The sequence below is a fragment of the Palaemon carinicauda genome, chromosome 14 (genome assembly GCF_036898095.1).
Source record: "Palaemon carinicauda isolate YSFRI2023 chromosome 14, ASM3689809v2, whole genome shotgun sequence".
In the NCBI taxonomy this organism is placed as follows: Eukaryota; Metazoa; Arthropoda; class Malacostraca; order Decapoda; family Palaemonidae; genus Palaemon; species Palaemon carinicauda.
The window spans coordinates 39,191,668-39,219,328 of NC_090738.1; the positions used below are offsets into that span (position 1 = coordinate 39,191,668).

The 27,661-nt window shown below is 40.5% G+C and overlaps 1 protein-coding gene across 5 annotated transcripts in view; it reads right to left on the minus strand.

The window, feature by feature from the left end:
- Positions 1 to 2,486: 2,486 nt before the first annotated feature.
- LOC137653173 (glycine receptor subunit alphaZ1-like) overlaps positions 2,487 to 27,661 on the minus strand; it is a 68,545-nt gene continuing 43,370 nt past the window's right edge. For 4 of the 5 annotated variants that reach the window (XM_068386555.1, XM_068386552.1, XM_068386554.1 and 1 more), the window contains exons 6-10: positions 21,843 to 21,925; positions 21,472 to 21,603; positions 15,501 to 15,702; positions 13,734 to 13,935; positions 2,487 to 2,750 (exon numbers count right to left, since the gene is read on the minus strand). In XM_068386555.1, coding sequence (XP_068242656.1) covers positions 2,571 to 2,750; positions 13,734 to 13,935; positions 15,501 to 15,702; positions 21,472 to 21,603; positions 21,843 to 21,925 — 799 coding nt within the window. In that variant the 3' untranslated portion in view covers positions 2,487 to 2,570. The remainder of the gene's footprint in view (positions 2,751 to 13,733; positions 13,936 to 15,500; positions 15,703 to 21,471; positions 21,604 to 21,842; positions 21,926 to 27,661) is intronic. The other variant, XM_068386553.1, reaches the window with a different exon arrangement.

Genomic DNA, 27,661 nt, shown 5'->3' on the forward strand with positions numbered 1-27,661 from the left:
CAGCAGTAACAAAATGATCTGGGAAAAGATCCTTGAAAATCATCATGATTTTCTTAAAATCCATAGAAGGTTGCGCAGCCTTAGGCTCTTCTACGTCTGATAAAACATCCAAAGGATTATCAGTAGGCGGAGGATCAACAACATCCTCATCTGAAGGAACCTCGTCCGACAATTGAAGAGTCTCAAGCAAGGGAGAGACCTGCCGTGGTGGCAATGCTTGACAAGCAAAGTCCACACGCAAAGGAGCATCAGTAGCAGTTAAGGACGCTACGTCATGTAACTGCTTAAAGGACTGACCAACAACAACAACAGGAGCGGGAGGACGCTCGACGTCAAGTCGAGACTACCTTGACTGCCTAGATTGAGCAGTTAAAACAACTCTTGACTGCGGTGCTTGACGCTCAACGTCAAAACAAGTCAACTGAGCTGGTTGGCGAACGTCCTCAACGTCAACACGAGCATGCGGCAGCGGCTGAACGTCAACAAGCGGCTGAAAGTCAACACGGGACTGCATCGAGTGAGGCTCCAAGTCACGTGACTGACGTGACTTTGTAACGTCAACAGGACGAGCAAAGGCTCGTTTGGGCGGCTGACGGCCAGGATCTCGATCAGCGTAACGGCGAGGATCATCGTGAACCTGCTCAACGGTATACTCCTCCATAAGGGAGGCAAGCTTATTCTGCATATCCTGCAGGACAACCCATTTAGGATCATCGGGAGTCGGTACGGGCCGAGACGATGGTAACGTCTGTGACGGCAAAACATTGCCTTTACTAAGACTCTCGGAGCCCGTGTTACGCTTTCGTTTAGGCGGCAAGCAGTCTTCCGATGACTGCATAGGGTCAGAGCTGTCCCAATGGTTACAGCCAGGACGCTGGACCTGTCCTGAAGGGACTGACTTCCGCTTTAAGGGTCTAGAAACTTTGCTCCAAGGTTTCTTTCGCGAGAAGCCTTCGGATGACGAGGAGAAAACCGCCTCGCTCGTCTTATGGTAGGGGCGGTCTTGACGAGACACGCCCGAAACCATAGAGGGAACGTCTGTTCGTTGGTTAGAGCCTCTCGTCCCCATAAGTCCTACGACATTACTTCTCCCTGGTGCATGGGAGCTTGCAAGAGGTCTCGGACTAGGAGAACGACAAGCACGAACAGACGAACCCTCGGTCGCAACACTAAAAACACTTTGCGCACTAATCACTTTATCCCCACGATTTTCTAATGTGGCACTCTGACACTTTAACACTTTCACATCCGCCATGAGTTGATTACGGTCCGTTGCCAAAGACTCAACTCTCTCGCCCAACGCTTGAATGGCAAGCAACATATCCCGCATGGAAGGTTCATGAGTGCTAGTAGAAGGTTCAGGCACAACTACTACAGGGGAAGGATTAGGTTCAGGGGCATGGGAGGAGGAAAAATCTAATGATCTAGAGGAACTTCTCCTCACCCTATCTCTCTCAAGCTTACGAGAATACTTATCAAACTCTAGCCAGTCGAATTCCGAAAGTACCACGCACTCATCACACCGATCTCCTAATTGGCAGGTTTTACCCCGGCAATTAGAACACACGGTATGTGGGTCGAGAGAGGCCTTTGGAAGACGTTTGTTACAATCCCTAGCATTACATTTACGAAATTTAGGAATCGGAGAAGGGTCAGCCATTTTGAAAAGTCAAAGAAAATCCAAAAACAATCCAAAGTCATCAACAATAAAATCTATCCAAAAAAGGGTTCAAGAGTTTTAATTGAAGATAAAAACACCTGCACTGCGAAAGCTCAAAACCAAAAAGAAGTACTTCACCAAGAATGACGAAAAACTCCAGGTCAACAGCGAGTAACGGAATCCACTTGTCGACAAGACCGACAGAGAAGAACTGAGGCTGTTTACATGTATATGCGGTATCTGGCCGATAGTCGGCGCTGGTGGGCACACCCGCAACCTTCATGGTGATCGCTCGCGAGTTTTTGTGTTTCTGTCGAGCCGTTCGAGACGTCAGCTATTATATATTCACCGGCTAAGTTAAATATTTAAAAAATTTTGTTATAAAACAGTGAGGAATCTAATTTGCAGAGTTATATTACCAAAACAAAAAGCAGTAAGTTTCAATTTTTATGAAAAAAAAATTAACTACCTACGTAAGGGTAAATTTAAAAAAAAATTATATATCCATACCCAAATTCACGATGAAAATCTATACAATTATGGATCTTGGCTCTTGTAAAAGCCAATAAATAAAGGCAGCAATGTCTCACAGAGCATAAACTTTTGAATTAAAATAGTTAACTCGAGTTAATTGCTAAAATTGTTTAATTCTCCCACATTTAATCACTTTGGCTGTCATCAAACTTCAATTATTTTGACCATAATTAAAGGCTGGTAATTTTGACCCTAATCAAAGTTCAGTAATTTTTGCTGGCCAGAATCAAAAGACTTGCAAACAATTAAAAATAAAACTTGAATTAGAATATTTCACAGAATTACACTGTCACACTGGTTACATATGCATGTTCTAGCTGCTTTTAATATGAGGTGCAATTATCTGGTCAAAATTTTGTAGGACTGGTCAACTTCCTCAGTACAACGAATTATCCGATATTCCATATGATAACCAAAATGGCCAGTAAATGAAATTAAATATGAAAAAAACAGATAATAAAAAGACAATGGTATACTTTTCCAGTCGAACCTCCCACACTGCCAATTTATTCGGTCTTGTATCCTCACTGGCTGTCCCATTGACTGTAACAGATGCCTGTAAGTAGGGTCATTGTTAGTTATGGCTTTGGCTTAAGAAAATGTTACAAAATAATATACAAAAGAAATGATGCTATTTTAGACTTTACTGACCTATATAAACTATTAGAATTAAACATTTCATGAAAACTACCACTAAAGCATCCTAGAATCTTCAACAACTTTAAAGAGGGGGAAAACTAGTTATCACTAAGTGGTTACTGTCCTATGATTGTGTGAGCAGATCATCCGGTTTTAAGAAACTACAGAATATGTACCGTATTTATTCATGCTGAATTATACTGTAAGCTGTGAAAAATTGGCAATGTTGAGAGACACGAAATGCTGTATTTGTAAGAAAAATAGGTTACAAAACCATAACATTTCATCACACTAATAATTAGCCAAATTCTCTAATGAGGTGGAAAGTATTGAAACCATTTCTTGTCAAAGACAAAATGGAATTTGTGTTCATGATATGACAAACCTTATATTAAAAACAAACTTAAATGTTTGTACAAAAACTTCCTAATTTATCTGAAGATTATATTCCAAATGCTGTATCACTTAAGAATTTTTGCATAAAATGTAATTAAAGACTACGGTACATGTACTTACAATTATCAATTACTTCTGGTGATGGCAAACGAGGATGAAGGGTTGCTTTCCTTTATCTCACTTTAAATCATAATAAAATGAACAGTATCTTGCTATATAATATTAGCTTAAACAGTCATCTTGTCTGCCAAGATATTCTGCATGATAATTAAAGACCACTAAGTATCCACAGAAACCCCCCAAAATTCAAAGATTGACTTATGGATCAGGTACAAAAATAGGGGCTTAAAATACAAGATAATACTTTTAAGATGCTAAAAAAAAACACACTACCACAAAATCCCTTACATTTTTATTAGGGTAAGCCAACAAAAGTTTCTGGGGATCTTCAGCTCTGAAAATGGCTGTTATAATTTGGACTAAAATCTATCACCAATATCATGTTAACTCAATACAAGTTTTTCATAATAAAATAAAAACTATCACATTTAAAATCCTTCCAAATCACTATCTTTACTGTGCAAGGCAAAGAATTCTCCAACCAACCCTGATTCCTACTGTCCTCACATGGATCTCAATCTCAATAAAGTCTTTGTTTTGCCCTTATTGGGCTACAAGAAATTATCCATGCCATCTCGTCCATTACATACTGTACCACACATTTTGAAAGACTATATTACATTTCTGGGTCGACCTGTGACGGCCGGCGAAAAAGTCCTTCTTTGTACTTTTTCTGATATAAATCTTCCAAATATACCAGAGAAAATTAAAAGCATGGAATGCAGAGGTTACAACCCTCGCGCGAGCACCTTGTTGGTGTCGTATATCTAACAAGGGCGTTTGTAAAACACTATTCACAGGCTGTCTTCCATTTAGATAATCCCTTCATCAAAGGGGGAGGGCCGTGACAGGCCCTAGAGAATACAGTTGGGTTACCCTACCGACACCTACCACTCGCGCTCACCAGGTCATCCTTCTGTTTTGGACTTGCCCGCTAAGTTGATAAGTGTTTTGCCCAGTGTTTTTCGAAGTGATTGTCGTTAATTCAACATGACTGACGTTGATACTTCACCCTTACCAATGTTAAGTACCATAGTTTGTTTTGGCAGCTTTTGTCAGTACCGGGCATTTGTTCTGTTTCCAATATGGTGGTTTTTAGTTTTGGAAGCGATTGTCCTGCCGAGGTATCGGCAGCCATTTTGGGTTATGTTCTCTTCGGTAAATATTCTAGTTAATTTTGCCCATCTGGTACTCTGTCATCTAGGTTATATCACTTACGTTTTATGGCCTTTTAGTGTTATCATTAATTTTTACTATGGTATTTATTTGCTTGCAAGTCCAATTTGGACCTACGAAGAATAGCGATTTAAAGAATAGCGAATTAAAGTTTAGCGATTTAGTCTGTTAGTTTGTACTCGCCTAGAGGCTTCGATTTAGACTATATCCTTGTTTATTTGTTACGTTGTCGTTATTCTTCGTTCTTGGTTATTACAATTACTAAGAAAAGCAATCAATCTTATAATGTTCTTGTTTTATTGTGTGATGTTAGTTTTTTATTATGTAACCTTGAGAGCGAAAACAGAGACTGCTCGTTCCCTGTTCTACAGATATGAGTTATCCCTTCTCTCGTTTTCTTTGTTAGCTCGAGTAAGAGAGGTGAATTTCCCGTTCTCCGTTTTTATACGATCACGAGTTATTCAGGCCTCCTCTTAGTATCAGAGTTGATGATAGTACGTTTAATATTATAAACGTTTTTATTGATGTGGTTACTGTTAATATAGCTAACACTATTAATAGGTACGTTAGTGTATGAGTCATTAATTGGGGTCGTTTTATACCGACACCCTTAGCTCTGCCTTGAGTTATGCTTAGCTCCGCCTTGAGTTATGCTCCGCTATATGGATACTCATTGGGTGAGAACTAGTTAACGTTCAAGAGCAGATTTTTGGAGTGCAACGGTGAAATCCGGCACTCGGACTCCGGCTGAAGCCTTTTACACACGAACCTTTGTCATGTTTGATCATAATTACACCGTTACGGCCGGCTTCACGGGAGATAACACAATCATTCATTGAGGTTAATGTTATCGTACCGGGAACGGTCACGATATCACGGTGACGGGCCTTTGCTACCGGATCTCCGGTACAAACAGAGATCAAGCAGACGGCCAGAACCGGAGTTAACAATGTGATACCGATGAAGACTTAACAGTTTCATTATTACGGCCCCTTTTTCATCGAATCTCCGGCTTCACTGGAGATAACACAAACATTCAGTATTAGAGAATGTTATCGTACCGATGAGGATCACGTTTTCACGATGACGGACCTTTGTCACTAGTTCTCCGTTACAAACAGAGATCAATCAGACGATCAGAATCAGGGTATGAACCCTTTTTCATAAATAATCACAATATCGTTATTACGATCTTTTTCATCGAATCTCCGGCTTAACCGGATATCGTACAGGCGATCAGCATTGAGGTTAATATTAGTTTTCCTCTGGTGTTCACGTTGTCACTATGACGGACCTTTGTACCGGGGATTGTTACCGGAGCTCCGGTACAGACAGAGATCACTCAGACCACGGGTGGCCAATCTCTTGTTTTTGCTGTAAAGGAAAGGATTTAACATGAATACAAAGTAAACTGTACTTACTTTAATGACACTTTGAATTTGCGTTGGTAATATTCATTAGTTATTCTTGAAAGTCCAAATAAAAATATATGAACATAACTATGCCTATATTTATGCAGATATTTAATTCTAACTATGTATAAATATGGATAAATATCCATACAACATCGTGTTCAAATAGAAATAAATTGATTATGCCTATATTTATGCATTTTCAATTCTAACTATGCCTAAATATGAATAAATATCCATACAACATAGTGTTCAAATAGAAATAAATTGATTGTGCCTATATTTGTGCATATTCAATTCTAACTATACCTAAATATGAATAAATATTCATACAACATCGTGTTCAAATAGAAATAAATTGATTATGCCTATATTTATGCATATTCAATTCTAACTATGCCTAAATATGAATGAATATCCATACAACATAGTGTTCAAATAGAAATAAGTTTCCACTCAGTACTGGGAACCAAACGTTGGCCCCTTCTAATGAAGGGCCGGGTCGAGACTAACCATGCCATGAGAGGCTATCTACTGTTCCTTGAAACTCTGGTCAGTGAACAGATGAATCAATAGAATACTAATAGCCAGTAAATAATGTTAGACCCGGTTCTGAACGTCTGAGTCAGGGGTGGCCAACCTGTGGCGGATGCGCCAACAGTGTCACATTTCATGAATACAAGTGTCGAACTATACCCCAAAAGATAGTACATTAAATGATTTTTCTTTAAAATTGATTTTTATGAGTTATACAGCTGATCCCAGCCTGTGAATAGGATCACTAACCAAAGTTCAAGGAACATCCAGACTTATGTCCCCTTTCTTTTACAGAAGGTTCGCCTACATGGTTCCCGTCAGGATGATGATGAATCTCTCTGGCCTGCAAGAGAGGCTCTCCGCCCTTGGTTATCAAGGTTGGGAAGAAATGCTCCATCTGAGGTCCCTATCTCCTCAGAGTGTCCTCTCTAAGGTTGGACGACGACCCCATGGACGGGCAGGTAGGTGGGGATGAATTTTGAGCCTTCAGCTTTGCAATTACCTACGTCACCGACCTAGGACTCTTAATGGATCCTGATGTTCATGTTACCCTGCATAAACCGTGACTGCTAAAAGCAACACATTCTAGGGAAAACCAAGGGGCTATGACGGAGCTCAAAAGTATGGTAGTGAGTCGGATCCGTTCAGGAACTCAGAAGTTTCCCCCTACAGCCCCAGGCATATCGAAGTATCCTCCTTCGATAAAAACAACGCATAGAGATTTGCCTTACATGTTCCATATATAGATGGTACCATAAATCTGGATGGCATAGACTTCCTCCCTCTGGGGGACCTAGAATTTGCTCCCAGGTACTAGAATTCCCGTTCAACGGATTCGTTCGATTGAAAGAGATTGCCTTGGTTAGGTTAAACAAGGTACCGAAGGTAACAGTATTATTTCCTAAAGGGCAGGCCCGATCTGTCTGGACCAGGATGTTGTCAGTCTGGGGGGTACGATAATTCCAAGATCTGCCCTTCCAATTCGACCTACACGTTTGATGGTCTGATCGGGTTAGTTGTGGGAAATACGTTCTGTCTGAGGCCTCTATCAGACAGGAATCGATAGTCGGTTACCCACTCGTCATCACAGCCTCCCTCTGATTCGACGTCTATGCATCCAAATCCCCCTCATCAGGTGGTCTACCTCACTGATTCTCCAGGTACACAGCCCAACCCCGTTGGGATGTTTTACCTGCATACAGCCCTAGATCCGAACCCTCAGGCTCCTCTCGTGGACACCAGAGAGGAAGCTACAGGAGTAGAAGACAGTCTCGCCATCGAGACGGACCTAGAAAAAAGGGGGCTCGGAGAAGGAAAGTACCTAGATTCACCCCCTCACAACACGGTGGTCCCGGTAGGGGGTAGACTTTACCACTTTTGAGACCATTGGACCTTCGGTCTGTGGGCTCATAGCATAATCTCTAAAGGTTTGAGGTGAAAATGGCCACAAGGTCCTCCTCCTCCACCAGTGACCTTCTCCCAGAAATCCACTCCCATCCTGGAAGAGTACACCACAGGGTTACTCAAGAGGAAGCAATCAAACGGGATCGATCACTGAAGTTCCAAAGCCACCTGTTCACAATTCCGAAGAAAGGCTTGACGGCATTGAGAGTGGACCTGGACTTGTCAAGCTAAACTCTTACATTCTCTGCGACAAGTTCCGGATGTTGACTATCTCTCAGGTACGGACCTTACTTCCCCGTAGGACCGTCACCACCTCTGTCGATCTTACCGACGACTATTATCTTGCGCCTTTAGCTCGAAACTTCTCTTCTTATCTGGGTTTCCGCCTAAGCAGGAAAGCCTTTGTGTTCAAGACATGCCCTTTGGCCTCAACATTGATCCCAGGATATTCACGAAACTGGGAGAGAGAGTGTTAGAACAACTCAGGAACCAAGAGATACAGATCATTGCTTATCTGGCCGGTTGGCTCATTTGGGCCCGGCCGGTCATAGAAGGCAACAGAGCTACGAAGGAATTATTTCAATTTCTCGACAACCTGTGATTTCGAAAGGTCCCACTGCGAAGCACACGTTGTCTCTTCCTTCCAAAAGGTAAGAGGAATAGTTTCCAAGATCAAAAAAATTTTCTCAAACACAAACAGGTGTCCGAAGAGCCTTAGAAAGTATCCTCGGACTTTTCCAATTCACTTCAGTAACAGATCTAATAAAAGCCAAACTCAAAGACATCAATCGAGTTTGGAGAAAGAGAGCTACAGTACCTATAAGAGACATGGTCTCGAAGATCCCCTCTGTCTTGGAAATGAGACTACGCCCATGGTCCGAACCGAAGGACCTCTCCAAATCGGTTCCTCTACAATTCTCACCTCCACAAGTGACATTCCATACAGCCGCGTCTCTAAGTGGATGGGGGGGATTACTCCGAACATCAGATGTTTCAGGTTCTTGGTCACTCTCCATGAAACAGTCCCATATCATTGTTCTCAAAGCCATGGCAGTGTTCTTGACCCTGAAGAGAGACTCTCCTCCGAGGTCGACCCACATCAGAGTAGTGTCAGACAGCACAGACGCAGTACACTACGTCAACAGGGGAGGATCCAAGTCACCCAACCTGAATCAGATCCTGGTCACTATCTTCGCCTGGGCAACAGAAGAGAACTGGTTCCTGTCAGCACCTCACCTAGCGGGAGGCCAGAATGTGAGAGCGGACTCACTATCCAGGACGGATCCACTGGAGTCAGAATGGTCTCTAGACATAATTTCATTCCGGTGGATACTCAGGCTCGTTCCAGGCCTCCAGGTAGATCTATTCGCAACTCAGATGAATCACTAACTTCCTTGTTATGTGACCCCAACCCTGGACCCTCGGGCTTATGCCATGGACGCATTACCCCGGGATTGGAACCATTAGAAGAAGATTTCCCTATCTCCCCCAGGGAATCTTCTAAAAACTTTTACACAAACTACGCTCCTTCCGGGGCGCAGTGGCTTTAGTACCACCTCACTGGCCAAGAACAGTTGGTTTCCTCTCCTCCTCGAGTTGAAACTCAGTCCCATCCGGATCCCGTTCCTCAAACTGACCCGAGTATCCAAACTCACTGTGTCAGATTACTCAAGGATAGCCAAAACTCTAACTTTGTGGACTACAGGAAGTTAGCAGCTCGTAGAGATGCGAACATTGAACCGGAAACGATCTCTTCATCGAATGGGACAAAAAAGGGACTCGACAATTCGCCAATATGATTCGGCCGTTAACAACTAGTAGGTCCCCTAAGAGTGCAGACCATACTCGTATGTCCCCGCATTTAGCCATCTCTTTCTTGAGGTTCCTATTTGACAAAGGCCTAACAGTTAGCACTTTAACCACCATCAAGTCAGCTTTGAAGAAGATCTACCTTGTTGGGTTCAACATTAACCTAGCTGATTCCTATTTCTCATCAACCCCAAAAACATGTGCTAGGCTTCGACCTTCGGTTCGGCCACAAAAGGACTCTTGGTCTCTGAACGGTGTTCTCAAACTTGCGATGGACACGTACAATGAATCCTGCTCTTATATCACTCTTCTTAGGAAGACTTTATTTCTAACGGCTATGGCCTCAGGTGATGGAACATCAGAACTAGCAGCTTTCACGAAACCCGGAAAACATAGATTTCCTCCCTTCAGCCGAAGTACTCCTTTTCCAGACAAAGCTTCCCTATCTAAAAAATGAGGATCCGCAAAATAGGTGCTCCTCTCGGAAGATTATTCTTCATCCCCAGGATTTTTCTCCGTGTACAGTCACACTCTCAAGCCCCTTTTTAGCTAGAACTGCCACCCGCTCGTCTGGCCCCTTGGTTATCAGGGAACAAGGAGGTACTATTTCCATTCACGGTATCAGGCAACAAATCCTCTACTTCATTAAACATACTAATCCGGAATCATTTCCCCAGGCTCATGATATACGGACAGTAGATGCCTCCAACAATGACTTCCAGAACAGGGACTTTGATGATTTTAAAAAATATACGGGTTGGAAATCCCCTATGGTTGTCAAACGCCAATATCTAAAGATCTTACAGGCCCTTAAATACCCGACGATGGCAGAGGGGAGCCTTATCTCTCCCCATTAATCTCCTCTTCTTCCTTTCTTCCATCTCTTCTCTTCTCCCTCCTACCCGCCACTCACACCACGTCGCCGCTCTCCTTGGTAGTTCGTTAGCCCTATGATATTTGCCATGTTTAATTCCTATGGTTTAACTGTTATTGTAGTTACCGTTCCTTTAATGTTTAGATATACTTAGACATGTAAGGTTTGATGCCTTTTGCGATTCGACACTCAGTTGGTTCCTTGTCGTCATTATTATTTAACCTTACGTTCCCTATGTCATTTGGCTGGTTGGTAATTGGACGATTACTTTATTATATCATAGTATTGTCGTACATGGTGATTGTATTCTCCTCATTATGTTATTAATTTATTGGGCTTGGAAGGCATTCTCTGGTACTTTTTCGCCGGCCGTCACAGGTCGACCCAGAAAAGGGATTTTGACGAAGGAAAAATCTATTTCTGGGGAGAGACCTGTGACGCCCGGCGAAACCCTTCCCGATTATTTTTGTACGGACCCACCCTTTTCCTTGCCAAGCCATATGTTCTTGCAGAAGGATGACCTGGTGAGCGCGAGTGGTAGGTGTCGGTAGGGTAACCCAACTGTATTCTCTAGGGCCTGTCACGGCCCTCCCCCTTTGATGAAGGGATTATCTAAATGGAAGACAGCCTGTGAATAGTGTTTTACAAACGCCCTTGTTAGATATACGACACCAACAAGGTGCTCGCGCGAGGGTTGTAACCTCTGCATTCCATGCTTTTAATTTTCTCTGGTATATTTGGAAGATTTATATCAGAAAAAGTACAAAGAAGGACTTTTTCGCCGGGCGTCACAGGTCTCTCCCCAGAAATAGATTTTTCCTTCGTCAAAATCCCTTTACTTAATTTCACATTATCCTACGAATTCTTTTTACATTGATGGTTATACCAACGATATGAGCTAATACCATCAAACATAGACTAAAATATGAGTGTCAACTTATTTTCCTTTTAAAATCTGCTGCTTGAGCTCTTAGGACACGTGAAATGGGTTCATTTTCCCCAAGTTCCTGTCACGACTGATTTTAAGATTTCTTTTTGTTTAGTAAATTGCATAACTGACTTTTCCATGAAAACTAGTTATTTGATTTATCATGATGTATATTTCAATTTGTTTATAATATGCACTATGTGCTTTAAATACTGAAGCTACCAAATATCTCTAATTCCATTACTAAATGTTTAAACTGAAAATGGACCAAAAATGGAATTTCAATAACATAGTATTTCTATATTTACCTGATGTCAATGCAGGGCAATATTATTAGCGTTTTGAAGAATGTGCATCGCTTACTGTTCCTGTTATGAAGAGGTATGTTCTGATAGTAGCTGACCATGTTAGTGCGTTCTAAATGTATGAAGAAATTAAAGTTTAGTTAAGGGGAAACCTTGAGAAGACTAAGCAGGTTGATTATTGTGGAGATGATGATGATAATGCCATACTAGTACTGTACACCACTCGGTAAGGGTTCTGATGGCAAAGAGAGTACGACAGATTCGATTGCCTCTAGATGAGCCTCGCCCTCTCAGCAAACTAGTGGGAGGCAAGGGAGATGTGAACATCAGGATAATTGGGGACCAAGGGCACAGGGATTGGATCGGGTACTGAAAGTGCAGCGGCCATGGCCAGGGGATCTGTTTCAAAAAGTGACTCGTGATCACTCTGCGTATGGGGTGATAAGTTCACAAAATTATAATAAAAAATTAAATCATGACCATTATCCTCCATAACTGGAGCTCCTGAGGGCTCAAAAAACGGAGTAGAATGGAGAACATCAGTTGTTGAAGAAAAGAACTTGCATTTCTTACTGTCACCAGAAGACAACTAGGAAGAAGAACGATCCCTTTTGGATAGTTTCTTTTGATGGGAACAATATTTCTCCCACTGGGAGGATGGCCACTCCAAACAATACTCGCATGGTGATTATACATCACGTTGTTTGCTACGGCATAAAGGGCAAAGGGGCTGCGGATAGACCTCAAGTTGATTCATTAAAAGTGCCACAAGGACGACCATCATTGCTGGGGCAGGACCACATGACACTAGACATAATAAGCACAAGTGATAAAACAAAAGCACAAAGCACTATAGAATAAACTATATGGCTAATCCAGTGTAGAGAAGTTTAGTCGTGATAGTATATATGAAGAGGGAAGATCTCTTAACGGTATGGTGAACAGGAGAGGAGAAGAATGGAGCTTGCATCATAGCAATAGATTATGCTGTCCAGCAGTGGAGTTGCTACATAACAAAATCGAGTAACATTTAAATGACTAAGAAATTTGTATCCGCATGGGAATAAATACTGTGTATTTTCCACAGTATTGCCATTCAACTACAAATACCAATCCCCTTCATGTCTATTAATTTCTACTTTTGTTTGATAATGGTACTTATTTTATTTATTTAATGTCTATAACTTCTCAAAATGTGATAACTAGCATGACTCTTTAGTAAAATCTAAGAATTATTCATTAATTAAATTTGACTACTGAACTGACTAGACACCAAGTCCTACTTAATCTTATTACCACGTAAAAATCAATCATCAATACCAGAGTGAGGTACTAAGACACTACTGTATCTTAAATTAGGTCCCGTTTTCTTACTACTACCATAATATATTTGGTAGCCAGGGACATTCCAGTTCCCTATTTCTATCAACTAAACTATTTAGTTCCAAATTCAGTATATCTTCTCCAGTGATAGCCCCACAAAACTGTCAAGTACAATACCTTTTATCTTTTCCCATGTCATCCCTTTAGTTTCAACTATTTTATCTTTCCATTTCAATGAACCATCTTCTAGTTTCATCACAACTACCTCCCTCCCTATTTTTATTATGATACCTTTGTTTTCATAATTAGCCTACTCAGTTCTTCAACTTATTTTCAAAGTAATTGGGATTATTTGCAGGGTTATTGTCACTTAATTACTTTCCAATGTATTACTATTATCCTCATTCCACCTAGTTTGATTTTATACTTTTTTCAAGAATTACTTTCTATTTCATAAAAATATCAGTGATCCTAAGAAGGTAGCAATGTCCATATCAGTAGTCCTTGTCTACAGCTTGGGTAAGGGTAAGCAAGTGTATGTAGCAGGATCTGTATCAGAAGTATGCTTGTATTTGTATATAAAAAATTGAATACACACATTATTACATTTACTAACCTGATCACCAGCAACATTTGCGGACTTATTAAAGGATTCCATGAAGGCCTGAGGTTTTGTTTGAGCCATTCCAAGTTTCTTAGCTCGAAAATGAAGGTAGATGACAAAAGTGTATTCCACTAGTACAGTAAATACTAAAATGATGCAGAAAAACATCCACATATCAATAGCTTTTGCGTAAGACACTTTTGGAGATTCTGACCTAGAAAAGAAAAATGAAAAAAGGCATAAATCTAATTGCATTTCATAAACAGTTATGCTGGCATGAACACAAATATTAGGTAAAGTACTATAATACTGTAGTAGACTTGTAAGTTTTACTCTACTTTTTTTTTTTTTTTTTTTTGAAAAATACAATTTTATTGCATTTTGAAGCTAATACAACTGATTATTCACTATTCAAAGATAGGAAAGGGCCAATATAAGCCAGATATTCGCAATAAATTTTGAATAATGAAAGAACTGAATCCCAAATGGATGGGGAGGGTTCAACAATAACCAAAATTTTATGAGATTGCCAAATGATAAACCATAAAAAGAATAAAGGATGAAAAGTCAGTGCCAAAAAAGAATATCCCAGAGCCAACAATTAAAAAGTTTAACATATGAATGAATAGCTAAAAGACTACTGTAGTTCATTAAGGATAAGGAAACTAAAGACGTGACATAAGAGATTGTACAGCATTGGAATTATGAAATTGGCCCACAAGGGCACAAGGGAGACTCGGCACTGGATCCTTGAAGGTCATTCAGGGCCAATATGTAACTAATGAAAACCCCACATTACAGTATAAAGTAAATGTTAGCAAGATGTAAGAAAGGAAGCAGGAAAAGATATATACTTGAAGGCTGAAAAGAGAGTTATTTTGAAGGTTTTCTAGTTTATATTTGAAAGCTTAATTTTAATGTTAGTGTTCTTAATCTTCTCTTGAAGTTTATTTCCTTTCCTCACGGCTATTTTCCCTGTTGGACCCCTTAGGCTTATAGCATCCTGTTTTCCAACTAGGGTTATAGCTTAGCAAGTAGTAATAATAATAATAATAGGGGTCAAATGTAAATTGTAGCAACTGCTTGGGGTGCATTGACATTACTACCCCCTTAGAGGGCCGGCATGAAGGGTCTCAAAATAGTTACTTAATAGCCATGTAAAGATTCACGCACATAAAATTTAAAATATACAAAATCAAGGAAGTGTTCCAGGGCATAGTGATGACAGGGTAAAGCTACCACTAGTAGTTTCTACAACAAATTACCAATCACAAAGAAAACGATTAAATACAGTACAATACTATTTACAAGAATACAAATAAAGTATAAAGATTGGGAGGGAAGCGATTTAAGTCTCAAGGTGGTAATTGGCAGTTGTACCTAATTTCAGTCACCCATTTCCAAGCCATTGGTTATTTTCTATGTAGGACTAAGCCCTTTTCTAGGGCATCACTAAGATATGATAACTTGATTTGAAGAAAATTAGTATCTGAATGAAATACTTTAACTCACAGTATAATGTTGAAGGATCTAGAACAAGAAAGGATAATTTTCCTAAATTTCCCAGCTCTTCAATTCTCAAGATTAAAAAGGAAAATAATCTATGGATTATATCAAATTCATAAAAACTTAACCTTATCATCAAAGTTACAATGCCTGATAGGTACACTTCTTTGCCTAAAATTTATTATTCAGTCATAATTAGGAAAATATTTATCATAAATACATGATAAATACAGTATAACTAATAGTTTATTATTAATAACAAAAAAGTATTACCTAACAGTGCTAAACATGGAGACCATCGTCAGAAGTGTCGTTATTGTCAAGACCATTCGGCCGGGCACCACATCAACCGGAATGAAGAAGGTCAACCACGATACAATCACAAATAATCCTGATGGGATGTAAGTGTTCATTACGTGGTAACTCATTTTCCGATAAAGGCTGATCCTCACTTGCACTGATGGGAAAGTTGCTGCTGGTAAAAAAGGAACTGCATTAATGTTATGTAACATTATCAGTTAGGTCAGCTCATTCTAAAAAATAATGCAGTTGCTGACAAGGATAATTAGATAAAATAATAACAAACATTATAGAGAATACTATAGCTAAATTTATCCCTTACTAACGGAAATATAAAAAAATATGATACATTATTGGGACATATTTCCAACATCTTGACTCCTACTTCATAGACTAACTGATTAGAGCGCATAACTGCCAAAGAACGAAGAAGAAAAACCAAGAATTAATGTAGGATAATTTGCCTTTTATGGCCTAAAAGAATAACTACATATTAAGGGATTTTGACGAAGGAAAAATCTATTTCTGGGGAGAGACCTGTGACGCCCGGTGAAAAGTCCTTCTATCTACCTTTTCTGATATAAATCTTCCAAATATACCAGAGAAAAATAAAAGCATGGAATGCAGAGGTTACTACCCTCGCGCAAGCACCTCGTGAGTGTCGTGTCTACATCGGGGGCGTGTGAAAACCACTATTCACAGGCTGTCTTCCAATTAGATAACTCCTTCATCAAAGGGAAGGGCCGTAACAAAGACCCCAGAAACCACACTTGCACCACGCCACCGCCACCTACACGAACATCCTCCAGGTCATTCTTCTGCAAGAACACATGGCTTGGCAAGGAAAGGGTGGGTCCGTACAAAAATAACCGGGAAGGGTTTCACCGGGCGTCACAGGTCTCTCCCAAGAAATAGATTTTTCCTTCGTCAAAATCCCTTTTCTGGGTCGACCTGTGACGGCCGGTGAAAATGTACCAGAGAATGCCTTCCAAGCCCAATAAAGTAATAACATAATGAGGAAAATACAATCACCATGTACGACAATAATATAATATAATAATGTAAGAAACGTCCAATTACCAACTAGCCAAATGACATAGGGAACGTAAGGCTAAATAACTAAGACGACAAGGAATCAACTGAGTGTCGAATCGCAAAAGGCATCAAACCTTACATGTCTAAGCATATCTAAACATTAAAGGAACGGTAACTACAATAACAGTTAAACCATAGGAATTAAACATGGCAAATATCATAGGGCTAACGAACTACCCAGGAGAGTGGCGACGTGGTGTGAGTGGCGGGTAGGAGGGAAAAGAGAAGAGATGGAAGAAAGGAAGAAGTAGAGATTAATGGGGAGGGAAAGGCTCCCCGCTGCCATCGTCGGGTATTTAAGGGCCTGTAAGATCTTTAGATAGTGGCGTTTGACAACCATAGGGGATTTCCAACCCGTATATTTTTTAAAAATCATCAAAGTCCCTCTTCTGGAAGTAATTGATAGAGGTATCTACTGTCCGTATATCATGAGCCTGGGGAAATTATTCCGGATTAGTATGTTTAAAGAAGTAGAGGATTTGTTGCCTGATACCGTGAATGGAAATAGTACCTCCTTGTTCCCTGATAACCAAGGGGCCAGACGAGCGGGTGGCAGTTCTAGCTAAAAGGGCCTTGAGAGTAGTGACTGGACACAGAGAAAAGATCCTGGGGAAGAAGAATAATCTTCCGAGGGGAGCACCTATTTGCGGATCCTCATCTTTTAGTTAGGAAAGCATTGTCTGGAGAAAGGAGTACTTCGGCTGAAGGGAGGAAATCTATGTTTTCCGGGTTCGTGAGAGAGCTAGTTCTGATATTCCATCACCTGAGGCCAAAGCCGTTAGAAATAAAGTCTTCCTAAGAAGAGTGATATAAGAGCAGGATTCATTGTCCGTGTCCGGCGCAAGTTTTGAGGACACCGTTCAGAGACCAGAGTCCTTTTGTGGCCGCCAACAGTGGCGCATTTCATGATTACAAGTGTCGCACTATACCCCAAAGATAGTAAATTGAATGACTTTTCTTTAAAATTGCTAATTATGTTCATATATTTTCATTAGGACTTTCAAGAATAGCTAATGAATATTACCAACGCAAATTCAGTGTCATTAAAGTAAGTACAGTTTACTTTGTATTCATGTTAAATCCTTTCCTTTACAGCTAAAACCAAAGATTGGCCACCCGTGGTCTGAGTGGTCTCTGTTGCCACCGGAGATCCGGTGACAAAGGTCCGTCATAGTGAAAACGTGAACATCACAGGAAATCTAATATTAACCTCAATGCTGAACGCCTGTACGATATCCGGTTAAGCCAGAGATTCGATGAAAAGGACCGTAATAACGAAATTGTGATTATTCATGAAAAAGGGTTCATACCCTGGTTCTGATTGTCTGATTGATCAAAATGTTAACTCCGGTTCTGATCGTCTGATTGATCTCTGTTTGTACCGGAGAACCAGTGACAACGGTCCGTCATCGTGAAATCGTGACCCTTAGCGGTACGATAACATTCCTCAATACTGAATGTCTGTGTTATCTCCAGTGAAGCCGGAGATTCGATGAAAAAAAGGGACCGTAATAATGTAATTGTGATCAATCATGACAAAGGTTCGTGTGCAAAAGGCCGCAGCCGGAGTCTGAGTGCCGGATTTGACCGTTGCACACCAAATATCTGACTAGTTCTCACCCAATAAGTATCCATTATAGCGGAGTATAACTCAAGGCGGAGCTAAGGGTGTCGGCATAAAGCGACCCCAATTAATGACTCATACACTAACGTAACCTATTAATAGTGCTAGCTATATTAACAGTAACCACATCAATAAAACGTGTATATCATTAAACGTAATATCATGAACTCGGAGAATAAGAGGAAGGAATAACTTGTGATCGTAAAAAACGGAAAACGGGAAATCCACCTCTCCTACTCGAGCTGATAAAGAAAACGAGAGAAGGGGTAACTCGTATCTGTAGAACAGAAACAAGCACTCTATGCTCTCACTCTCAAGGTTACATAATAAAAAAACCAACATCACACAATAATATGATAAGAAAAATAATAAAATTGATTGCTTTTTCTTAGTAATTGTAATAACCAAGAGCGAAGAATAACGACAACGTAACAAATAAACAAAGATATAGTCTAAATCGAGCACCTTCCTGAGGCGAGTACAAAACTATAACAAAGACTAAATCGCTATTCTTCGTAGGTCCAAATTGGACTTGCTAGCAAATAAATACCATAGTAAAAACTAATAATAAATAACGATAATAAAATTGGTCATAAAACGTAGGTGATATAACCTAGATGACAGAGTACCAGAAGGGCAATAATAACTTGAAAATTTACTGAAGCGAACACAACCCAAAATGGCTGCCGATACCGAGGCAGGCCAATCGCTTCCAAAACTAAAATCCACAATACTGGAAACAGAATAAATGCCCGGTACTGCAATAAACTGTCAAAACAAACTATGGTACTTAACATTGGTAAAGGTGAAGTAGCAACGTCAGTCATGTTGAATTAACGACAAACACTTCGAGAAACACTGGGCAAAAAAATATCAACTTTGCAGGCAAGTCCAAAACAGAAGGATGACCTGGAGGATGTTCGTGTAGGTGGCGGTGGCGTGGTGCAAGTGTGGTTTCTGGGGTCTTTGTTATGGTCCTTCCCTTTGATGAAGGAGTTATCTAATTGGAAGACAGCCTGTGAATAGTGGTTTTCACACGCCCCCGATGTAGACACGACACTCACGAGGTGCTCGCGCGAGGGTAGTAACCTCTGCATTCCATGCTTTTATTTTTCTCTGGTATATTTGGAAGATTTATATCAGAAAAGGTAGATAGAAAGACTTTTCACCGGCCGTCACAGGTCGACCCAGAAAACTAAGAGTAAAAGGTAACATGGAAGAGATCACTTGCATTTTCTAACGAACACTTCACAGTACATGAGGATATATTGTACTAATTTTGACAATTATATTTTGTGCTACTTACAAAATCATCATATAACAATAATGAAAGTATAATACATGATATGAACCAGATCTGACCTCAGTTCAAGTTAAAGTGAATCATCAAAGATCTTAAGACTTGTACGCAAAAATGTTCTTTGTTTTATTTTTGTAAAATAGGAATAATAGTATTTTGGGTAGCTAGTCACCAATTTGCATCTGGAGTTGTAATATATTGCTATGTTGTTGCAATTGACCATCTCAAATCACTGCTAGACCTCAAAATGAAGACTGCATTTGCATATTCAAAAACAGACTCAAATGGTTCTTCACTGTCTTCATAGGTTCAACAATACTAGAGACTGGACATCAGTATAGTAGTTATTTGCCCCCTACTTTGTACTATACATACAAAAAATTAGTAGCCACAACCATACCCTAACACCCTTTGACAGTTATTCACATATTTTCATCTTGAGTGATATAGTACTGCAAAAGCCCTGCTCTGTCTGGTGAAGACTATTCAACGCTATCTTAAACAAACATGTATGTTCAAATAAAAAACATTAGATGCAAACTTACACCTTCACAGGGCAATCAATCCTATTACCTAAACCTTATATACAGTACATAACAAATAAAAGATACCTCTTAAAACATAATGACTAACTTCTATTTACTACAAGTACCTAGTACTTAATGACACTGAAAGTTATCAAAACACTTCGTAAAAATTGCAATCCTAACAGACTTGAACTATACCCATAAATTGTTTTTCCTCTTAACTAACAAGGAAGGTAGTATTTCCATAATTTCCTCATCAAAATATAATCCATTGCGGCAGGAAACCTACCCAATTCAACTGTCTGCTGTCTACATACAGAAAATAAAATAAAATAAATTCCCTGATCAATTCAATGTGTAAACAGAATAAGCATTCAGTGTAAATTAAATGGAATAGTGAAACAAATTCTAAAGAAATACTTGAAAAAAAATCTTATTCAGCAGAGAGGATTTCACGACAGCAGCAAATTACCATATAGGCACTCATAGGATGAGTACCAGTTCAACAACCTTGTATCCATTCATACATGCACAGTACAATTTCTTTCTTTCATTTCAAGAGGGATTATGTCACACAAGAAGGCTAATTGTAGGTAGTAGACTTTTAACCCTACTGTGATCCTGAGTTTACCAGATTTCCTGTCAGGCTCATGATTTTTGGCTATGGTCACGATCTATCCAGCCGCCTTTCTCTGCCTTGGTTGGGCCAAACTATAACACTACAGTATTCCATCTTATTTATCTTCCTCTCGTTTTTATAAGTTTTTCTAGTTTATACATGGAAGACTTATTTCAATGTTGTTACTGTTCTTAAAATATTTTATTTTAATTGTTCATTATTTCTCTTGTAGTGTTTATTCCCTTATTCCCTTTCCTCACTGGGCTATTTTCCCTGTTGGAGCCCTTGGGCATAGGCCTATAGCATCCTGCTTTTCCAACAAGGGTTGTAGCTTAACTAATAATAATAATAATAATAATAATAATAATAATATAAATTTCTGGTTTATTATATTATATTGAGGAATGATTGAAACTTTCAATGATGAGTTTAATATCTTTGCAATGCTATCCAGTATTAAAAAAAGCAAAGAAAACATAAGAATTATAAATCTTAAAAAATATTCAGAAAAAACATAATTATGTTAGAGGACTCTTTTATGAAAAATATGTATAAATCACCTTTTATGAGTGTTGACTTACAAAATAAAATTTAGGGCATAATAGGTCACAAAAGAAATCTGTTCAATAATAGTTAAAATCCATTGACCATCACTACCTCTTTATAGTAGGTCAATCATTTTTAGATCTATGGAATAATTGGTTAATGTCCTTTCCTTGAGATGTTAGACATGGAGACTAAAGCTCTCCCCAAGGAGCTAATTTTGTACAAAAACTTACAATTTTCGTGCTGGACTCTTTCATTTCCGTCAATCTGGAAGTTTGCAACGAAGTGATCTGTCCGGAGCGAGTTGCTGATCTGGATACCAGTTTCATGCCAACTATATTCCACCTCAAAGGTTCTATACTGGTCTGAAATTATTAATTAACCAAGAAGTACCAGCCATCATCATATCAAAATTTGTGCTAGAGTCATTGTTATTATTTATCAGAAATCAAAGGGATGTATTGAAAATAAAAGCAAGTCCTTACTTTGGTACAGTATAACTTCCTAGGTCAAAAAACGAATACATCAAAATAACGGGTATAAATAATTTCCCAATGCAAAGCCATGGCACTAACAGATAATGCAATAAACGCAAAGTACTTACAACCCTCCAACCTCATGAAACAAATTTGTTTGTCAAAGGGATATGCTGTGAAGTCCATCGGGCATGCTATCTTTGTAATGACTCTGTCAGAGAGAATACAAAACTGTTAATAGACAGCACTGCTGTTTCAATAACTTAAGAATATGAGGTAAAAATTCTGAAGTATGAATAATAAAATTTTTATAGTAATTTGTATTTCTCCCAACTATTCAAATCCAAGTCCTTTAAATAGGGAGTAAACGACAGTATTGCTGACCAAGCAAGATAAACAAAAACACCCGTTCTCCCACACGAGCAGATTCCCCATTCTGATCCCAGAGCTATAGGGTTTACGGAGTGGTGAGGTGGGAAGTAAACCTTTAAAGAAATCGGGTTTGTATAGTAACAGATAGCACTCGCTTTCGGTCCAGTGTCCAGCGAAGGTACTGTACATTATTGCATGAGGACAATCCCTCTTGTCCTTACGAAGTACCTAGGCCCATGCTTGCCTACCTCACAGGGACTGGAAATGTCTCTCTAGCGAGTACTCATTAATTGGAGGAAGAGAAGTGCAGTGGGATACTAGCTTTCTTTCCCTCTCGGAAGTGGAGAAACATCGCGCCTTCTCGCATTGGGGCGGTGGTGTTCCCTCTCCAGCTCTCTGGCTTGCTATTCTGCACTATTAATGGGAGAGCACACAACCCACCCCAGGAGGTATGCAGGGAATGGCTGGCATGAGTCCGCGTTGTGACTGCGAATGGCAGGAGGATACCCTGGACCTCATTCTCTTATATATTAGGTTGTTGGGGAAGCAGTAAGAAAAATCCCGTTGCCAGTCTAGTTTGCTTGTGAAACTCAGATCGTATCAGTCTTCCTCTTCCAAAGCAGAGAACGATTAGGGGTTTGAACATACCCTGCTTTTCTCTTCTTCACTGGCAACAAAGAGACCTTCTTCATGATCTCCCTAGGAGACCTAACCCAAAGAACATCTATTCAAACTCCAAAGAGGTGGGCCTGAGCAGTGGAGGGGAAAAAGGCTTCCAACTCTTGTTCCCAACTCTTTTCTGCGAGGGTACTTCTAATGGGGTTGTTTCCTCCTCTGGTTCAGTAGCCCCAATGAGGACCAAAAACAGCTCCTCATTAGGGGAACCTTTGAGGCCGAACATGGATCACATTACCTTCAGTGTCACCTTGCGTGACACAAGCATGGACGGGATGACTGGAGAACAAAGAGAGTGGCCCCAATTTGCCTCACATTGTTGCGCATGTGCTAGTGCATGGGGCTAATCTAGTATCCTTACACAAACCTGCTACAGGTACTGTACTGTAGAGGGAGATGCACACGTGGAAACAGAGTCTGGAGACATACGGATAGGTTCGGCAGTTTTTACAGCCATCTCGTAAGGAGAGCAATCCCTGTTCGCCTTCCCTTCCTTTTCCTACCGTACAGCATCCATTGTTCCCCTGGCTAGTCCTCACATTCCAGGGAGGTTGAGGATTGGAAACATTGCTGGTCCCTCCATTAGGCACAAGTCAAATAGGGGTCAAGCTCATGACACCAATTCCTCATCTCATATGGTTACTCCATCAAAACAAAACACACGAAAACACACACAAAGAAAAAACAGAGCTGGGAAAACACAAATGTCAGCTCAGGTCGCGGAAGTGGCTTGAATGGTCTACACCATGGCTGAGAAAAAATGACAAATTCGAAGATAATTTGTATTTTTCCTGACCATACAAACCTTAGCTATTTACATTGGGTTTACCTTTTAGCGCAGCTGAAATGACGAGCCAATAGTTTTAACAAGGGTTAATTACCCCCCCGGGGGGTAGGGGAAGGGTAGCTTGCTAACCCCCCCCCCCCCCCCCACACACACCGGTGACTTGCTTCACTTCACTTAGAGGTAGGACTTGACTCGGGGGTCAGGGATGGCGGGCACATATGTCTAAATAGCTAAGGTTTGTATGGTTAGGAAAAATACAAATTATCTTCGAATTTGTCATTTGTTCCGTAACCGAAATACAAACCACGCTATTTACATTGGGTGACTTACCCCTTAGGAAGGGTGGAAAGTCCCCAGCCTTACTGACTTCGGCTTGGCCGGGGCCTCAATCCCTCAGTGAGCAGCACTAGAGAAAAGGAGCCCCTGCACCTCACAAGTTCCTAGCATCGCTAGGAACGATTGGCCTACATAAGCAGTGTGTGGAGAAGAGTGTGACTCGTCCTATGAAGTTGACCTTGAGACCTTTAGATAGGAATCTAGGATAGGACGTTCCCAATACCACCTCGTCAGGGTATGGGGGACGCAACAGTATTAAGCTTAATACTAGGAGCACAAAGAAGCATGGGTTACCTGCAGAGGTCGAGGTCAGCTATGTGAGGACCAGGATGCTGCTTCCCCAAGAGAGGGGAGAATGAAGAAAGAAGTAAGGGTCAGACATACTCTTTCATTCACGCAGACTAAGACCGGGTAACAACGCCCTCAACCTACTGCTACTTGTCCAAAAAGGAGCCTGAGGTTAGACCAGCTGTTGTGCAGCCACCACAGGGCCGATAGAAAACGTATCGAGGCTCCTGTGGGTCACGTCTTGCAGGTAGTGGGCTGTGAAGGTCGTCTGACGCTTCCAGACCCCAGCTTGAAGTACCTGCGTCACAGAGAAGTTTCTCTTGAAGGCCAGGGATGTAGCAACACCCCTGACATCGTGTGCCTGAGGGCGACGTGACGGAGGAGGGTCAGGATTCAAGGCATGGTGGATAACCCTTCGAATCCAAGCTGAGATGGTGTTCCTGGTGACCCTCCTCTTAGTCCTGCCTGTGCTCACAAACAAAGCTTGCACTTGAGGACGGACTGCTGCCGTTCTCTTCAAGCAGTGCCTCAGACACCTCACTGGACATAGTAGCAGCTGGTCTGGGTTGCTTGTTACAGAACGGAGACTCGCGATCCTGAAAGAGTCGAAGCGAGGATCCGGCACTCCAGGATTCTGAGTCTTGGCAACAAACTCAGGGACGAACCTGAACGTTACCTCCCCCCATCCCCTTGAATGGGCGATGTTGTACGAGAGACCATGAAGTTCACTAACCCGCTTGGCCGAAGCCAAAGCAAGTAGGAAAGCCGTCTTCCAAGACAGGTGGCGATCGGAGGCCTGGCGTAATGGTTCGAAGGGAGTTGAGTTGAATATGGGGATTTAGGCATTAAGCCAAGCACTGGGGCATCAAAGGCCATTCAGCGCTATATAACGAAAATCATTCAATCATATCTGTACACTCACACCATTTAGTATCATTTTAACCTTTAATACAAATCGTAACACTTTCATACAATAAAATCTAGATGTGAAATGAATAGGGATTAAAAGGGTAAAATAAATAAATAAATTAATAAAATCAATTATAGCTCGTAATATAACCCAATACTTTGTATAAATTTTCTCAAGTTCAGGGTATTACAGTTTTCCCCCAGTATATCTCTTAACGGTTTGTCCTGGAGTAAATGTGTCCTCCTCTGGAGATTAAAAACAGGACAATCGACTAAAATATGTCTAACATCCATTGTCACTTGACAGGTATTACAAAGAGGGGCCTGTCTCCCTTCCCCACTCTTCATTAAATAATTGTGCGTTGCATGTGTATGGCCAATACGCAGCCTAGTTAAAATAATGGTATCCCTTCTACTTGTAGAATTACAAGATGACCATTTATCCACCAATGGGTGGATTTGTTTCAATTTTGTATTGGTGGTCAGTTCAGACCATCGAGCTTGCCACTTATTTTTACAGTAAAGATGAATCTCACTTTTAAGATCTTTGTAAGGAATACTCAAGGGGGATGGATTTCTTAGCCCTGAAGCTTCCTTTGCTGCCTTATCTACTTGTTCATTCCCATCCACCCCAACATGGGCAGGGACCCAACAGAAGTGAACACTGATACTCTTCCTAGATTGCAGAAGTACTAACCAGTCCTGCACCTCTTGTACTAGATGATGGCCTGGCATAATTTGTTTTAATGAGAGTAAAACACTATTTGAATCCGTAAAAATTGTATAAAAACTATTTTGGTTGCCATTTTTAAAAATATGTTGGACTGCGAGAATTATTGCGTACAGCTCAGCAGTAAAAATTGAACAAGAGTAGGGGAGTTTCCTTCTAATAACAATATCCCCCACCACAGCTGCACTTCCAACTCCTGCAGCCGATTTGGAGCCATCTGTAAAAACATGTTTCCCATGATGTTGAGCAGCATGATTTAAAAACTCACTTTTCATTACCCTACTAGGTAAGGTATTTTTCCCTCCTGCTGTAAAACATACTTTAACAGGTGGATTACACCAAGGAGGAGACTTGGGATATCCTACCTCTGCTATCTGTGCTGTTAACAAGCCTACTTCTCTAGCATCATTTTTCAGCTGTACTTCCAAAGGCTTAGGCACTCTAGATCTGTTAGGAGCCCGATCTAAAGGCGCCTTAACATATTTACAGTTAGGATTGTTTCTCACAGCAAGGGACCTAGCTAAAAACCTCAAACTCAACTCCTCTCTGCGAATGGAAAGAGGAGGTATGCCAGAATCAACATAGAGACTGTCAATGGGAGATGTTCTGTAAGCACCTGTGCAGATGCGAAGCCCAGCATTGTGAACAATATCAAGTTTTCCAAGTAAAGTCTTTGTAGCTGACCCATATATTTGGCATGCATAGTCTAACTTGCTTAGACACAAAGATGTATAAATTCTAAGCAAAGTTGTTCTATCAGCACCCCAATCAAATTGTGATATCACTTTCAGAATGTTCAGTGACTTCTTAACCCTGATAGATAGGTCATTTATATGGGGACCAAATGTCATTTTCTTGTCGAAAATGACTCCAAGAAACTTGACACTATCCTCATATGGCAAAATACAATCATTTAAGAAAAGGGTGGGGATCTCTTCCCTTTTACGAGTACGAGTAAAGCGAATGGCTTTGGTCTTCTGAGGAGAAAACATGAATCCGCGAGAATTTGCCCATGCGGAAGCAGCATTTATTGCAATTTGAAGATTTTGGCATGCTTGTAGTGCAGATGATCCACTACAATAAATTGCAAAGTCATCAACAAATAGTGATCCTTGTATGCCAGGAGGTATGTGACTAATGAGACTATTAATTGCAACAGCAAACAAGGTCACACTCAATACGCTGCCTTGGGGGACACCTTCTTCTTGCATGTAGGATGAAGATAGTTCTGACCCTACTCTCACTTTAATGGAGCGGTTTGATAAAAATTCTTCAATAAAAGAGAACATATGTCCTCCTATACCCCACGAGGCCAATTGCTTTAAAATACCACCCCTCCAGGTGGTGTCATATGCCTTTTCGAGGTCAAAAAAGACACCCACCACCTGGTTTTGGTTTGAAAAAGCATTTGAAATTTCCCTTGATAACATCAGCAAAGGGTCTAGAGTACTTCGGTTCTTCCTAAAACCAAACTGTCTGTTAGATAAAAGATTTTTTGATTCTAGATACCACACAAGTCTGTTGTTGATCATTCTCTCAAATAGTTTGCATATGCAACTGGTCAAGGATATGGGCCTATAACTAGATGGCAGTTCTGGGTCTTTACCAGACTTGTGGCCTGGAATTACAATTGAAGTATGCCAGGAATCAGGAGATGTATGGGAAGCCCATAGACCATTAAAGGTTTCTAATAAAAATTCCTTGGTATCCACTGGAAGATGTGATATCATTTCATACCGGATGCCATCCTCACCTGGGGCAGTTAAAGAAGAGCTGGAGATAGCATTTTGCATCTCCTCCATACTAAAAGGCAGGTTAAAAGCTTCAGTATTTGAAGAAGCAGGAGGAAC